This window comes from Muscardinus avellanarius (genome assembly GCF_963383645.1).
Source record: "Muscardinus avellanarius genome assembly, chromosome: 1".
Lineage (NCBI taxonomy): Eukaryota > Metazoa > Chordata > Mammalia > Rodentia > Gliridae > Muscardinus > Muscardinus avellanarius.
In genome coordinates this window covers 8,620,124-8,636,878 of record NC_137786.1, presented here as the reverse complement: position 1 = coordinate 8,636,878, position 16,755 = coordinate 8,620,124, and the positions used below count along the sequence as shown (strand labels likewise).

Below are 16,755 nucleotides of genomic sequence, written 5' to 3'. Positions count from 1 at the left end.
TGCATCACAAGACACCCATTTATTTAACCACAGTAGTGGATCTTGCTACATTTTACTCTAAACCTTCATTATTCTTCAGATTCTCCAGGCTTACGGATGTCATCAATCTTCAGAATCATTCGAACCATTTGTGTTGCAAGAGAGATCTGTTGCTTTTTGCCAATCAGGGTTTCTATGACATGCTGTAGCTGCATATCTGAAAAATACAAGTAAGTCGATTATCCTAAAATAGCGCATGCATTTACTATCAATGAGCAGCTTCAATTTATGGAATCAGAGTTAAACTTCAGTCCAGCTGAGTGTATGTCACATCCCGCGATCCCAGCTACTCAGGAGGCGGAGGATCCCTGAGACCAAGAGTTTGCGGTCAGCCTAGGCTATGGAACAAAATTCCACCTTAAAAATATTGCAGACTGTGAAGGGCCTACTGGCCTCCACTCTGTTCTATTTAATTTTTGGACGAATATGTAATCCCATTATTTCCAAGGACATTCTGGAATCTGACCGTGGTTGATTCCTCAACGAGGAGCTGTAGAACTGCATCCCACCAGGTGTTGTCCACTTCCAACTTGAAATCTGAGGGCACCTGAACTCTAGGAGGACCCCAGGAATGTTAGTGTCAGCAGACACAGGCCTCCAAGTTAGAAACGTTGAATACTTTTCTGCCAACAAGCTGTTGTTACTCAAATCCCAGACGTGAGCATCAAAAGCAGAAAATGCCTGTACTTCTGATTACAAAACTCAGGTAAGGCCTGACCAGTAGAGAAATCAAGGGGTCGAAGACCCAAAGAGCTTATGTTCTCCTACTTGTTCACCAGCTCAAAGACGATGGCTAGAGAAGTAAGTCTACTAATTTATAAGCTCATATCCTATGGTCTTACCCCAACAACGAGCTGTAAACTACAAGACTATTTCAGAGCTAGTGTGTGTGTGTGTGTGTGTGTGTGTGTGTGTGTGTGTGTGTGTGTTACTGGGGATTGAACCCAGGAGTATTCTATCACTGAGCTATATCCCCAGACCTTTTTATTTTGAAACATAATCTAAGTTACTGTGCATTGGCTTTGATTCTCACATCCAAACCTTCCAAGTATTGGGATTATTATTTTTTGCAGCGGGAGGTTGAATCTAGGGGCATTCCACCTCTGAGCTACACTCCCAGCCCTGTTTTATCTTTTATTTTGAAACAGGGACTCACTAAGTTGCTCAGGCTGGCCACAGACCTATGATTCTCCTGTCTCAACCTCTCAGGTACTGGGATTACAAGGGTTTGTCACCACACCCGGCCGGCTAAGGTATTTGGATTATCAGTGTGCACCCAACTCAGAGATGTTTCCCATGAGACCCAGAACTCACTCTGACCGATATTTGTGTAAAAAAGATAGAGATTATTTTCTAAAACTCGAGATTAAAACATGCCATCCTTGGAAATACTGTATTTTAGTGTTATTAAAGTCAGTTTCATATCATGAAGATTACCCATCTCCTGAGGCGATGAACTTGAACATTCTAAAGTACAGAACTTGAATACCCAGGGTGTGTAAAGGGATCTAAAATAAGAGATAACCTCACAGCACATGCTACACACCGTCCAGTGGCAGACCTGTAACCCAACTTAAGCAGACGGGGCTCACGCGCACACAGACGGCAGCGCCTTACCATTTGTGCCCTTGTGCAGACAGTCGATCCCCAGCGCAGGGTTGTTCTCCTTCACCTGTCGGGCCCGGACTTCAGTCATGGTCTGGATGGGATTCATGCCGCTGTTTTCAGCCAGGGCCATGGGGATGACCTCCAGCGCATCTGCAAAAGCTCTCATGGCGTACTGCTCCAAGGTGGGGCACTGCAAAGACGGGGCTGCCGTGAGTGCACCAGCCAAATCCAAGCCAAGCCGGCAGGCGCCAGCAGCAGTCTGCAAGCGCACTACTGCCTCTGCCGAAGAGCCTAAGGATAAGCTCGTTCTGAGCCGGGCGAGGTGGCGCACGCTTGTAATCCCCGCGCTTGGGAGGCTGAGAAAGGAGGATGGCACGGGTTCAAAGCCAGCCTCAGCTACTTAGTGAGACCCTGTTTCCAAATAGAGTATAAAATAGGTTTGGGAGTATAACCTGGAGGTAGAAAAGCCCCTGGGTTTTTCCCCCCAGTACCGCAGGGGAAAAAAAAGAAAAAAGAAAAAGCTCAGCTACTTAAGTGAGGCCATCTGAAACTCAGTGAGAACGTTTCAAGATAAAGAAAAAAAAAAAAAAAAAAAAAAAAAAAAGGGCTGGGGATGTAGCACAGAGGCAGAATCCTCCTGGGTTCAATCCCCAGTACTGCCAAAAACAAAGAATAACCTCATTTGATTACTTTTACTCTATCAGAAAAGAAGGTCACTACAAAGGACGGAGAAGACATAGACACATGCCTGAAAGACTTTTTACAACCAAGCAACATGCACACTACTTTAAGTTACCACATTAGACAAATTGGGAATAGTCAGAAATGGCTGAGAAATGCTAGTTTAAGGGGACCTGAGAATGGGCCCAACATCCTATCCTGTCCCCAGCTGACAGCCTCCACGCACTGGAAACGCCTGTCCTCTCGGAACAGTCTGTACCTTGTCCGCCTCCTGGCTGACTGCCAAAGCACAGGAGATCTCAGCAGCACCGCCTCCATACACCACACGATTGTCGCGGATGAGGTTCCGGATGACACACAGCGCATCGTGGAGGGAGCGCTTGGCTTCCTCGATGATCTAGGGAAAAAGGTCCTGTGTACGTGAATATGATCCGAGATCTTACTGTTCAGAGCCGAATACCTGGCTCTCCTATTAGCCTAAGTGCTTGCTGGATACTGAAGATGTTCCTAGTAGCCCTTACTAGAAATATCTTGCTTAAAAACAAATGGTGAGGGAGTGTTGTAATATTAAATGGTCTTTTACCAGAGGGCTTATATTTCATACCAAAGTTTAACAGGTGACTCAGAACACATGATCAAGCAAGAGACAAAAGCGATGGAAAGCATCCCATGACGACACTTCTCACAATGTGCTAGAAACCCATGACTAAGAACAGACTGTTGACGGTTATTTACTTGATTTCCCACTTCAGCCTAAAGGCAGCTGAAAGGCAAATACACTGTGTACAACCGACGGCGTAACATGGTCTTCAGTGATTGTACACCAAGACAAACCACGTTTCGGTTCATGGCGATGGCATCTAGTTAAATGCATCATGGGCTTTCCAGGCCACCATGTGCTGCACGGGGAGGAAGCTCAGGGCACGTGACGCGGTCTTACCATCTTATTTCCTCCTCGAATGAAAATGGTCACGGCCCGGGAGTTCTTGCACTGCTCAATGACCAGCATTTTGTCTTTGGTTGTGCCAAACGAGATCTCCTGGACAACCCCCGCAAAGCCCAGCTTCTCCGGCGTGAGCTCCGAGAATCGAGGGACAATCCGCCCTCCCGTCGCAATGGCGATCAGCTAATTGGGTGTCAGCGAGGGGAGAAGACGACGAGGTTAATGGTCAACTCACAAAACGGGGCCACAAACCAACTAAATGCCATTTAGGATGGTCCTGATCACTGGAACCCGCACCCGCTCCGGGCAAGGAATTATGACTTCAGCGTAAATAGTCTCCTTAGGCCTTGAGCAGCTCTGAGGCTGATGCGGCCAGGTCTGACACCCTGGGCGAACCGGGGTTCCTAAGCGTGGCCTTGTTTCTTCCCCCACCCTGCAGTCCTCTGTGAACCCCGCTCTGGGGTATCCGCAGCAGTGAGGCAGCACGCCTAGTGTCAGGCCAGGGCTCTGTAGGAGTATTTGTATTCAGCTGACACAGGAGACTGAGACCAGGTCCTCTTGCCTCAGAAAGCCAAGTGAAATGGCTGTGGAAAAGCATATCGATGCACCACAGAACACAGAAACACCCATCACTGTCAAATCAGCTCCTAAGACCCGGGGCCAGGAAAGGCTTCCGCACGGGGCTCCCTACCTCGATTTCTGGTCCGCCCACCCAACGAATCGCGGGCAGGTTGTTCTGAAGAAGTAAGTGATTGGCTTCGTCATCAAAGCCCCATTGGCAAATAGCTAGGTTAGCACCAGTTTCTTTAATCTGGGGGAAAAAAAGCCGTAGCCACATGAACAAAAAGCAGGTGTTTATATTCTTTGTTATAACAGAATTTGAAAAAAGGGGAGAAGCAGCTGGTGATCAAGGTGGGTGCATTGAAATTAAAGCGTAGAAAAGAAAGGAAATGCACGAGTATTTACTTTTCTGTCAGTTCAAACCGTAAACACTAGACATATACCAATAGGAATCATCTCATTTTTCGCACTATGCATTAAAAGCCACAACTAGGTCAAGTGGTGGTAGAAAGGGGGTAGAGCTAGAGTCTGAAAGAGTGTGGCCCAGAGACAATCCTGTTTCTAATAAACCCCTGCCCCCCAAAGTGTAGGCTGGGATGCTCCTTCCTCAAGAAGGGGATGATGCGAATGGCACCCTCCCGTGGCCAGCACCAGAGACTGAATCAGGGGCATTCTACGGCTGAGCTATACTGCTAGCCCTTTTTATTATTTTGAAATACTGTCTCCCCAAGTTGCTGAGGCCGCCTTGGAACCCGTGATCCTCCTGTCTCAGCTTCCCCACGTACTGGGATCACAGGTGTGCACCACCACAGCCGGCTCCATTTGTTTTTTCCCCATTGTGAGTGTTTAATACTTTTGTGACTTAAAGCTGAACAAAGACCACATTGTTACCTGAAGCGCCATGTGAGTATCAAGACGATAATTACGCCGAAGCCAGCAGTGATCGCCTTTACAGACTTACTTGTTTAATCATCTCTTCAAACTTGTCCTTTTCATATTTCTGAAGGGCTTTGTAGTCTTCCACAGAGGTTACATCTAGCTTGTGCTTTGTCTTTGGTTTCGGTGGTTCAAATGGACATGTGAGGATTGCGATTTTAGCATTCTCCACTTTCTATGGGAAAAATAGAAACTTTTAAATGGTGCATTTAAGAGTTATCAGGGAGCACGAGGCCATGAAAACGACGACTCACTTTCGGCATCTGTGGGTGACTGAAGTCCTTGTCCACGATCACGCCCTTTATGAGCTTGGTGTCCTCCAGCCTCCCGCCCACTTTGCCTTCCACTTTGATGAGCTCAAAGTCAACGTCTCTCCGCTCCATGTCGGCCACGGTGAGGACCGCATTCACGGCAATCCCGGCCATTTGTCGGTGACAACTGTTAACTCTGATGAAAACACAGAACCTTTCACATTCATTTCACAATTACTGCAACCAAAGCAGACGCCATCACGTAATGTAACTCAAAGACACCTGCAAAACCAATGGTTTTCAGTTTCTAGAAGGGAACATCACATTCTGCCATTCCTAACAGTCTGGGGCAGGGATTTCCAACTCAGGATTCATGAACCCCAAAGGGAACCATACAAACAAACCCCCCAAAACAAAACTCCATCTTTCTTTTTTGCTTTACTAGGGATGGGATCTGGGGCATTCTACCTCCAAGCTACACCCCAAGCCCTATTTTTAATCCTTCATTTTGAAACAAGGTCTTACAGAGTGCAGAGGGCCTAAGTAGCTGAGGCTGCTGGCTACAAACCTGTGATCCTCCTGTCTCAGCTTCCCAAGTACTGGGATAACAAGCATGCGCCAACACACCCAGCTTACATCTTTATTTTTCCTAATTGAAATCTACTATTCTCTTTATTACTGTACAAAGAACCACTGTAGGGTAAGGCTGAAGATTTTTCTTAAGAGTATACTATTTTTTTTTTTTTTTTTTTGGTGCTGGAGATTGAATGCAGGCATTCTTCCTCTGAGCTACATAACTGGCCAGGGCCTCACTAAATTACTGAGGCTGTCCTTGAACCTGTGATCCTGTCTCAGCCTCTCAATTACTGGGATTACAAGCATGTACCACCACACTGGTAGTGCACTACTTTTAAAGAATAGTACTGCTAATATTAGGTTCAAAGTAGAATAGGAATGATAAATTATCCAGGAAAAGTAATAAATCTCACCTCAGTGAGCTGTAGGTAGTCACAGGGCAGTCTCTCTACAATAATTCATTTGCCTATATTTCATTACAGTTGGAGGATATTATCTTTTCTGAAATAATGAAATATTTGGGGACTGCTCAATAAATTTAGAGTTTGGGAAAATAAGAGGAGAAACCTAGTACTTGAAATACAGACTCTGATATCTTAAGTCATCCATAGAAAAGAACAATGAAACTGAACTGTTGTTAGGATCCTAAGTAGGTAGCTTATTTTTGCAAGCTTATTTAGTATTTATTTATTTATTTTTACGGGTCTGAGGCTGGAACCCAGGGGCATCTGACCTCTGAGCTACACCCCCAGCCCTATTTTTTATTCTTTATTTTGAAACAGGGTCTCACTGAGTTGCAGAAGGCCTAAGTAGCTGAGGCTGCTTGAGAACCGCGATCCTCCAGTCTCAGCCTCCCAAATGGTGGGATTACAAGCATACACCACCACACCCGGCTCTATTTAGCATTTTAAATAGGTGTTTTGCTTTATGGTGGATTATTTTGTCACTGTCATCAATTCAAGCATTTTTTTTGAAGCAAACACCTATATACACTTCAGTTATAAAGACTTGCAAACAGATTCTACCTATAAAACAGTAAGATAAAATCTGTGTACCTCAACTGAGTTGCAAGTCCTCCATTTTCATGAGAAAATGGGGCTATGCCTGTGGCAATGGCCACCCAGGCAGCACTGCGGTCCCCCCTTCCCTGCCCAAGGCAACAGCCGCTTCTGCTGCACGTACTCTGCAACCTCACACTGAGAACACCATGCCTCCCTTTCTGCTAAAAAGACCACATTAAAATTAAGTGTTCGCATAGTGTTAAGACATTAACACACCGCCCACAATGCTATTAAGAAGTATAATAAAGGAACCTATGCCTTTTTTTTGGGTACTGGGGACCGAACCCAGGGCACTCTACCTGAGACACACCAGCCCTTCTGATTTTTTGAAACAGGGTCCTGCTGGCTTGTTCAGAGCCTTACTAAATTGAGGCTGGCCCCAAACCTTTGATCATCCTGTTTCAGCCTCCAAAGTACTGGGATTACAGGTGTGTGCCTGACTGCTACACTGGGTGTTTGTGCAACATTATGGCAATCAAATTTAAGTGTCAGTCACTGTTCAAACAGATGAGGCTGCTCAGTTCCTGGGAGCAAGAACTGTGTCTCTGGGCCTCTAAGACTTAGCAGCAAGCCTGGCAAGTAGTAGGCATTATGTAACCACCTGGCAAGCCAATTTCAAGACTGCCCCTCTTACTGAATGCTTGCTGAATGAATGAAGAGTTGAACCCTCTCACGCTAAAGGTATAGAGTTCAAAACAAAACAGAAACAACCCAAACCCCTCTCTCTGCCCCAGTGGCTCCTGGTTAATTTCAAATCAGCTTATTCTGCTAAAGAACTATATACTTTACAAATTATCGTAAAAAAGGATTCAATAAATGAGCTGAGAAATTCAGCTGCCAGCTACAACACAATATGCACACATTTACAATAGATATTAAAAACACAGCAAAACAAAAATAACGGCTATCTAATCAGATCAGTACCGAACCACCAGCGATGATATAGTTGTCTTGAGGAGCAGATAAAGAAACTGCCTCCGCTTCAATGTTTATAAAATGAGGACGTGCTACGGACACCACACTCACACTTTGGAGCCCAGCGTGGTCTTCGCGGTCTGGACCAGCGGTTCCGTGTTCTCTGGGTCCACAAGGACACTGTCGCTGATCTTATCCAGGTGCTCGATGGCAATGCGGGCGGCCTGCTCATAGCCATCAGCGATTCTGATGGGGTGAATGCCTCGGTCTAGCAGCTGCTCAGCTTCTTCCAGCAAGGCACCGGCCAGGACTGCAAAGGACACAGCAAACAATCAGGGCAGGAAAAACACAGATTAGATGCGACCCCGGAGAGAAGAAAGTTCAAGAATTAAGGTGCGTACGATCTTAGAAGCTGGCTTATCTATTTTATTTCTGAAAGGGAGCCCCTTGTTTTGGTTCTAGCAATGTTGTTCTTCTTTTCTTTTTTTTTTTTTTGCAGGTCTGGGGATGGAACCCAGGGGCATTCTATCTCCAAGCAACACCCCAGCCCTGCTTTTTATTCTTTATTTTTTATTTTTATTATTTTTGGTGGTACTGGGATTCCTGGAAACCCTTCTACCTCTGAGTTACACTCCCAGACCTATATTTATATTTTTTATTTGGAAACAGGGTCTCTTAAGCCAGCAAGGCTGACCTCGAACCAGCGTGATTCTCCTGTCTCTGTGTCTCAAGTGCCGGGATTACAAGGATGTGCCACCATGCCCGGCGCTTTTATTCTTTATTTTAAAATAGGGTCTAAGTTGCAGAGGGCCTCACTAAGTAGTTGAGGCTGTCTGCGAACTGTGATCCTCCTGTCACAGCCTCCCAAGTACACGGATTACAAGTGTGCGCCACCACGCCAGGCTTCTGGCAATGTTTTAATAGGCCTTTGCTTATACTGTTCCCTGTGATGTGAAGAGTGTAACTAAAGAAGACCGTGTGATATTTTCATAATTCTCTATGTTTCTAGGGCTAGGAACTTATACTTAGTGAAGTCATCCTGGTGTTAAGAGACATTTATTTTTTATTCGCCCACTACCAGTCTTTCTTCCCCTTGAATGTTGGTGCCTCGCAGATGAGTTTTGTTTTTAATCTGCTGCTTTCCAAGTATGTCTACAACAGTGCCTGGCACACAATGGAGCTCAGCAATTATTTGTTAAATAAATTAAGTCAATTTAACTGAAGAAGAGGTAACCGTAAAAGATTATTTTTTAGAGCTGGGCATGGCGGCGCATGCTTGCAATCCCAGCATTTGGGAGGCTGAGACAGGATAGTGGTTCGCAGCCAGCCACAGATACTTAGTAAAGCCCTTTGCAACTCAGTGAGACTCTATTTCAAAAAATAAAGAATAAGCCCAGTGTGGTGGTGCACGCGTGTAATCCCAGCATTCGGGAGGCCGAGACTGGAGGATCCCTGTTCGCGGCCAGCCTCAGATACTTAGCAAGGCCCTTTGCAATTCAGTGAGACCCTGTTTCAAAATGAAGAATAAAAGCCGGCCATGGTGGCGCACGCTTGTAATCCCAGCCCTTGGGAGGCTGAGACAGGAGGGACAGCACAGGTTCGAAGCCAGCCTCAGCTAATTAGTGAGGATCTCAACAACTCAGCGAGACCCTGTTTCCAAATAAAATATAAAACAGGTCTGGGAATGTAGCCCAGAAGAAGAAAGCCCCTGGGTTCCATTCCTGGTACCCCCCCCCCAAAAAAAAGAATAAAAAATGGGGCTGGGGGTGTAGCTCAGAGGTAAAATATCCCTGGGTTCCATCCCCAGTACTGAAAAAAAAGTTAAATAAACACCAGTTTAGACCTGGTGTGGTGGTGCATGCTTTTATTACTATATTTGGGAGGTTGAGATAAGAGGACTACAGGTTGGAGGACATCCTCAATAAGCTAGGGAGACTCAGCAACCTAGAGAGATCCTGCTTCAAATAAAAAACAAAACAGGGAGCCGGGCGTGGTGGCGCACGCTTGTAATCCCTGTGCTTGGGAGGCTGAGACAAGAGGACTGCGCAGGTTCGAAGCCAGCCTCAGCTACTTAGTGAGGCTCTCAGCAACTTAGTGAGACCCTGTTTCCAAATAAAATATAAAATAGGTCTGGGAGTATAGCTCAGAGGTAGAATGCCCTCAGGTTCTATTTTCCTAAAAAAAAAAAAAAAAAAAAAAAAACCCAAAACAGAGCTGGGGGTGTAGCTCAGAGGTAGAATGCCACTGGATTCAACCCCCCACACACATCCCAAAACATAAAACAAAAAACCCCCACAAGTTTACATTTTGCATATATTTTCCATGTACGTATGAACCACCTTCTTTGTTTAATTACTTGAGAATTTGGCACAGAAATCATGATGTGTCACCACTCTGTAATTTAGTTTTTGGCTGTGAACCAGGGGCATTTGCCTAAAAAACTACAAGACAGCCATCGAGACTCAGAAAACTGAACACTGACAAAAAATTTATATAATACATGATTACCATCCCCCAACTGGTTCCAAAAATCCTTCACTGCTGGACAAAGCAGCCAGCCTTCAGTCAGGAATCACACATTACAGCGGGTACGGCGGCGCACGCCTTTAATCCCAGTACTTGGGAGGCTGAGACCGGAGGATCGCAGGTTCCCGGCCAGTCTCCCACAACTCAGTGAGATTCCTTTTTAAAATAAACAGGGGGGCGCTGGGTGTGGTGGCGCACGCTTGTAATCCCCACGCTTGGGAGGCGGAGACAGGGGGATTGTGTAGGTTTGAAGCCAGCCATGCTGGCTTAAGAGACCCTGTTTCCAAATAAAAAGTATCAAATAGGCCTGGAGTATAGCCCAGAGGTAGAAGGGTTTCCAGGAACCCCAGCACCACCACCACCACCAAAAAAACAAACAAAAAACAAAAAAAACCCCCCAGGGAATAGAGCTCAGAGATAAGACTGACTCTAGGTTCAATTCCCAGTATCAAAATACAAAAGTAAAAGAACCACACATTCTAGCTGGTTGTCCTTTCTCAAGGTCTAAGACCCCAAGCCTCTTTATGACACTGAGTTTTGAGAAGCCCAGGCCACCTGCAGCATGGTCTTCAACTCAGATTCGCCCAACTCCTTCCTCGTGATGTCCCTTAGGCACTTTAGACCCGTGACACACGTCTCAAATGAGCAAGACAGTTTCTCTTTTCTTACCAACCACTCCTGTGGTTCCATCTCCAATTTCGTCATCCTGGGACTTGGACAGTTCAACCATCAGCTTGGCAATCTGATGATCCACATCCATCATGCTTAGAATGGTGGCACCGTCGTTGGTTACGGTCACATCGCCGTCCTTATCCACCATCATCTTATCCAGCCCTAAAAAGACGACAATGTCTAGAAGGCCTCTGAGCAGCAAACCACCAGCTCCAGCAGCAGCAAAGGGGCAAGCAATACCAAGAACTGTTTACAAAGCTCAAGCTCTTCCCTGGGCTTTGTGTCCTGAGAACAAGGCGGTAGAAAAGGACTTGGCGTGGCGCGGCCTCTCTGGCTGTGGGTGTCTGCTTCTCGCAGAGCCCCCAGCAGTGCTAGGTTGGGACACAGAATCCACAAGTCCAGAACCTCTGCGGTCCTCTGGAGCCACTCTGAGGAGGGCTTGGGAAGAACTTTCCATTTTCAGTGCAAAACAAGCAGCATTGGTGATTATGACCTGACACACTGGATCTGAATTTGCTGCACTTTCTCTATTGTAAGCCACCAACTGCTTAAGAAATAAGGATGTTTTGCTCTATCCATTTAAAACCATGTCTTAAGAGGTATGATCTCAGGTAAAAATATCTCCATAAAGACAGTTTTTTAGATCAGCTAACCAAGAGCAACACACAGAAAAGAATCTAACTGGCTAAACCCAGAAAAATGAAAAAAAGTCACAAAGCATTACTAGGTGTGTTAATTTCAAAATTAATAATAGAAATGATCTGGAAAATACTATGTAAATGTTAAATGACAAAAAAAAAAAAAAAAAAAAAGCTTGATCTAAAACTAATACATTCTAGGCTGGGTGTGGTGACACACTTTTAATCCCAGCTTTCAGGAGGCTGAGACTGGAGGATTGTGGTTTGTGGACAGCCTCAGCTACCTAGTGAGGCCCTTTTCTACTCAGTGAGACCCTGTTTCAAGAAATAAAAGACTAAAGAAAAAATAGGGCTGGTGGTGTAGCTCAGAGGTAGAAGGCCCCTGGGTTCTACTCCCAGTACCGCAAACAAAACAAAAAACTATATACATTCTGTAATATAACCATGTTCAAGAAATCCAGAATACACCAAAATATCCTGGCTTTGTTACATTGGTAGGATACTATTCCCTCCTTTTCTAAAAAGGTTAATATGGACTATTTTATGATTTAAAACTTTTGTTAAGCTGGGCGTGGTGGCACATGCTTGTAATCCCAGCATTTGGGAGGCTAAATCAGAGGATCGTGGTTCGTGGACAGCCTCAGCTACTTAGTGAGGCCCTCTGTAACTTGGTAAGACCGTTTCAAAATAAAGAATAAAGAATAGGGCAGGGGGTGTAGCTCAGAGGTCAAACACCCCTGGGCTCCATCCCCAGACCCGCAAAAAACAAAACAAAAAGCCCATAAACTTTTGTTAAAGAATAAAGACCTTTAGACTCTTACCATTTGGTCCAAGTGATGTTCTCATTGTATTTGCTACAGCCTTTGCAGCCATTATATGAGACTAAGTGAAACAAACAAACAAAAAATTCAGTTAGATATATTTTCAGTTGTTAGCTCAACTTTTACACTGTGGTCTACTGTAGAAATATACTCACGGAACCAACATATAACCCATACGAAGGAGTCAACTTTACTGACACAACTTTTAAGAAGACCAATTTTTATATCTATCTATCTATCTATCTATCTATCTATTTTTGCGGGTCTGGGGATGGAACCCTGGGGCATTTGACCTCCGAGCTACACCCCCTGCCCTGATTTTTATTTTTATTCTTTATTTTGAAACAGGGTCTCACTAAGTTGCGAGACCCTCACTAAGTAGCTGAGGATGTCTGCGAACCGTGATCTTCCGGTCTCAGCCTCCCAAATGCTGGGATTACAAGCGTGCATCACCACGCCTGGCGCGCGCGCGCGCTCGCGCGCTCTCTCTCTCTCTCTCTCTCTCTCTCTCTCTCTCTCTCTCTCTCTATTTTTTGTGGTACTGGGGGTGGAACCCAGGGGCTTTCTACCTCTGGGCTATACTCCCAGACCTATTTTATATTTTATTTAGAAACAGGGTCTCACTAAGTTGCTGAGATCCTCACTAAGTAGCTGAGGCTGGCTTCGAACCTGTGCGATCCTCCTGTCTCAGCCTCCTAAGTGCAGGGATTACAAGCGTGAGCCACCACGCCTGGCTTAGAAGACCAATTTTTAAAGAAGGTAAGTCTAAATAGTGGCCTTTTTAAAGAAGGTAAGTCTAAATAGTGGCCAAGAGTTTCTTAATAGTGTTTCTGTAGGAGCATATAATCAGGCAGACTGCTCTGTTTTAACCTATTTATTCTCTTGCCTTACACTTCTTTCTCCAGCTGGGCATGTGATGCACTCCTATTAATTCCAGAACTTGGGAGGTTGAGACAGGAGGATTTCAGCTTCAGAGCCAGCCTTAGTAACTCAGTGAATAAAAAATCAAGTAGGGCTAGGGGGTGGTGGTGTAGCTTGGAAGCAGAATGCTCCTGGGTTCAACCCCTAGGACCACTCTCCACCCCCGAATCTACCTCTTGTAGATCAAAGTTAGCAGAAAGACATGTTAAGAGTAATTCACTTACCTGGTTATTTCTTCTCATTTTATCTAGCTACTGAAGTGGCAGGTGTAAATCAACTTTTATAAGAGGGAAAAGAAAGCTGGTAAAGAATTTGGCAAATAGGGGCAAGTGTGGGAGTGCACGCCTATAATACCAGTACTTGGGAGGCTGATACAGGAAGACTAATGGTTTGAAGCCAGTCTCAGCAACTTAGCAAGACCCTGTTTCCAAGCTAAAAACAAAAACAAAAAACAACAACAACAACAAAAAACCCTCGAGCTGGGGGTATAGCCCAGAAGTAGAATGTCCTTTGGCTTAACCCCTAGCACACAATCAAAAAACAAAAACCCTGAAACCTTTCTTCTTCCATTTCCTTCGAGTTCTGTTGCAAACAGAATAATCTAAACATCAAGGCACTATGTTTCAGTTACAACATGGGCTAAACAGGACTCTGGTGGCTAGATGGGCACTGTTTGCTTTGGTTTGGGTTATATTTGGTGGGGGGGGGTTGGGGATTGCTACTAGTTTTATTTTTTTGGTACTGGGGATGGAACCCAGGGGCATTCTACCTCCAAGCTACACCTCCAGCCCAGCTTTTATTCTTTATTTTGAAACAGTCTCACTGAGTTGCAAAGGCCCTAAGTAGCTGAGGTTGTCTTGGAACCGTGATCCTCCTGTCTCAGCCTTTAATTTTTGATATATTGTGTCCCCACTTTAGAGTTGGTTTGAAGTTCTGTAAGACCAGGGGGAATCAAGTACATACCCCTTAACTGATGAGCTCCAGTACCAAGGGTGCTGAAGCAAAGCATTCAGTGCTGGACATTTAAGTGTTCATGTTACTGCCCAAAAAGCCTTAACGCTTGACTTCTACATTCTAGGAAAATAATATGCTTCACTGAACATCTGAACAGGTCCACCAACTTGCAGAAGAAATGCTGGAATTCACAAGTGCAAAATACAGCAAACAATCATCCTAGGTGAAGCCCCGCCCCCCTTAAGATTTAGGCCAGTGGTATCAAAACACTAAAGGTAACCAGAGTGAAAAGATCCTTCTGTTTCCATACATAATTAGGTTCATTACTTCCCCTGAATGCTTCCTTCCTTTCTATTTGAGCCTCACTAACCTAAATGAGATCCCAAGCACTTTACACAATTCCAGGATCTCTTATTCAGATAGAGGTGGGCTTCAAATGGCGCTGCCCATTAATAGCTATGTGACCCTGGTCAATTTCTCAACTACTCTGGCCCCAAAGTGTCAATTCTGTAGAACAGTAAATAAATCTGAGTGTGAGGATTACATTCAGTAATCCATACAGTTAGCACAATATGCCAATGCAAAATAACTTGAAGCTTTAATTATATTGTTAATTTTGCTTGTGTGTTGGATATTTTTTTTATCTGCAAGTCCCTTTGGGGACTTAAAATTTAGGTGAAAAATGGACTTGAGTATGTAATAAAAGTGCTTGGAACTTCTTCCAGAAAGGAAACAGATACTGAGCATCTACCACGGACCCATCCGAGTGGCCACTTCAGGCACCCCAGTTAATGCCTGGGTCAAGTCCTCAGCACACAGGGGAAATGACCCCTCCTGGAAAACCTTCCTTCTCACTAAAATTTTGCTCAACCCTCCCCCCAAAGGCTGCCCTCTTCTTTCCCACAGAATAACGTGTAGATTCCCATTCGGGGCATTCAAGAGCTTCCACTAATGCAAACTATTCTAACTTGTACTAGACCCTCCTGCTAACGGCGGCCTGTTCTCCCACTCAATACCTTGCTAAGTGCTTTCATGCCTACGTATTTACTTTTACTGTCTCCTCTCCCTAAAAATACTAGGCCGGGTATATTTAAGTTATCACCCTCTCCCTGATCGAACGCCAATGCGCTGTCAAATGTCTGAAGGACTCTCCACTCCCGGCTGCATCCCTTCCCACAACCGCCTCGGGTTCACGGTTCTGTCCGTTTTTTCAGTCACACGAGCTCTCTTCTTTCTTGAGCGATGCGTCTGTCATCACTGAGCACCGCATGCGGGAATACCAGGCATCAGAGCACTCAGACGCGGGATCCGTGGAGTGGCAAAGACAATGGGCGTCCCCATCCCTGGGGCTGGGCCCGCCGCCTGCAGGTGCCGGCCTCTTCCCGCGCCCGGGCCGCGGGTTCGGCGGCTCTGCCGGGCGGACCCCAGCCCCCACCCAGCTCCGGAGGCTCGCCCTGCCCCCGCTCGGGGCGAAGCTCGGACGTCACTGCCTCCCGAGCTCAGGGAGTGGGGTGCGCGGCGGGGCCGAGGGTCCTCCCGGGAGGAGGAGATGCTCGCCCTTTCGGGCCAGCACATGGCAGAGCCGTCCCAGGCTCGCGCAGGCGCACACAGCCACCCCGCCGCCTTCCCTGGCTCAGCCCGCCGCGAGCGTGTCCCGGGCGTTACCTTGAGGGCCTCAAGTCCCATAAGACGAGACTTGCGGTCCTGATCCTTGATGATGAGGAAGGGGCGCCCATATTCATCGAAGGCGAGAGTCCCCATGGACGCCATGATGTAGCAGTAGGAGTTACTTCCCTACAACCGGCGGAGACCACTCCGGAACCGAGAGCGCGCCGCCTTCTCGCGAGAGGACGCAAGAGCTCGCGCATGCGCAGTGAGGTCGCGCGAGATTAATTTTTTAACCGAGACTAATTTACCGCCCGACCGTAACTTCTCGAATCCGCGGCCTTAGGAAACTTCTATCATCCAGGAAACTGTGGGGGGATTTTCAAAGACACAGAAAGGAACCTTCAGAAGCCACAAAGCCAGAGTAGACCTGACCTAGTTACCCATTAATATTTCTCAGCTGAGAGTTTCTGAGAGCGGATTTCAACGAGAACTCATTTACTTTAAACATTTTCTGTCTTCTCCCCACCCCCCGGTTCCGAGAAGATGGTACGATCCACTTCCTCTTTCTCACCGCCCGGAAGTCTCGCGATGGCGGGAGGAGGAGGTGAGGCTGGGTCGCCACGGCGTGTTCTTTGCGGCGTGGGAATGGGGGGCGTGGGGGCCCCGCGGTGGGGCGGGTGCTCGAGGCGGGGCGCGGCGGGATGGCGCCCGGTGCCCGGCCTCCAGCCTCTCCCTGCCGCCGCCCTGCTCAGGTCGGCCCGGTGGTCTGCGGGCACAGTATATTTGCCTGGGACTTTGGGCGCCTAGTGGTAGATGACTCAGTTCCTAGCATGATCTTATGAAGTCGGGGGAAGCTGGGCGTGCTAGTGCACGCCTGTAATCACAATGGCAGAGATAGCAGGGTCGTAGCTTCGAGGATAGCCTCAGCAGCTTAGCAAGACCCCGAGCAATCTAGCGACACCCTGTTTCAGAAATAACACAGTAAAGATAAAGGCAGGGGTGTAATTCGGAGGTAGAATAGAATGCTCCTGGGACCAAATCCCA

General features: G+C 46.4%; 1 protein-coding gene across 2 annotated transcripts; it reads right to left on the bottom strand.

Moving 5' to 3' along the window:
- Nucleotides 1-68: 68 nt before the first annotated feature.
- Nucleotides 69-15,873, bottom strand: CCT5 (chaperonin containing TCP1 subunit 5; the record flags this gene model as incomplete). Of its 2 annotated transcripts, XM_080703668.1 has the most annotated exons (11): nucleotides 69-196; nucleotides 1,657-1,837; nucleotides 2,588-2,725; nucleotides 3,269-3,454; nucleotides 3,963-4,082; nucleotides 4,794-4,943; nucleotides 5,023-5,215; nucleotides 7,683-7,881; nucleotides 10,767-10,931; nucleotides 12,229-12,289; nucleotides 15,769-15,873. In XM_080703668.1, 11 exons carry the CDS (start codon nucleotides 15,871-15,873, stop codon nucleotides 69-71), a joined length of 1,626 nt encoding a protein of 541 aa, XP_080559794.1. The 2 variants fall into 2 exon arrangements, with proteins under 2 accessions (XP_080559794.1, XP_080559795.1); XM_080703669.1 differs by lacking the exon at nucleotides 10,767-10,931.
- Between the last annotated feature and the right edge of the window lie 882 nt (nucleotides 15,874-16,755).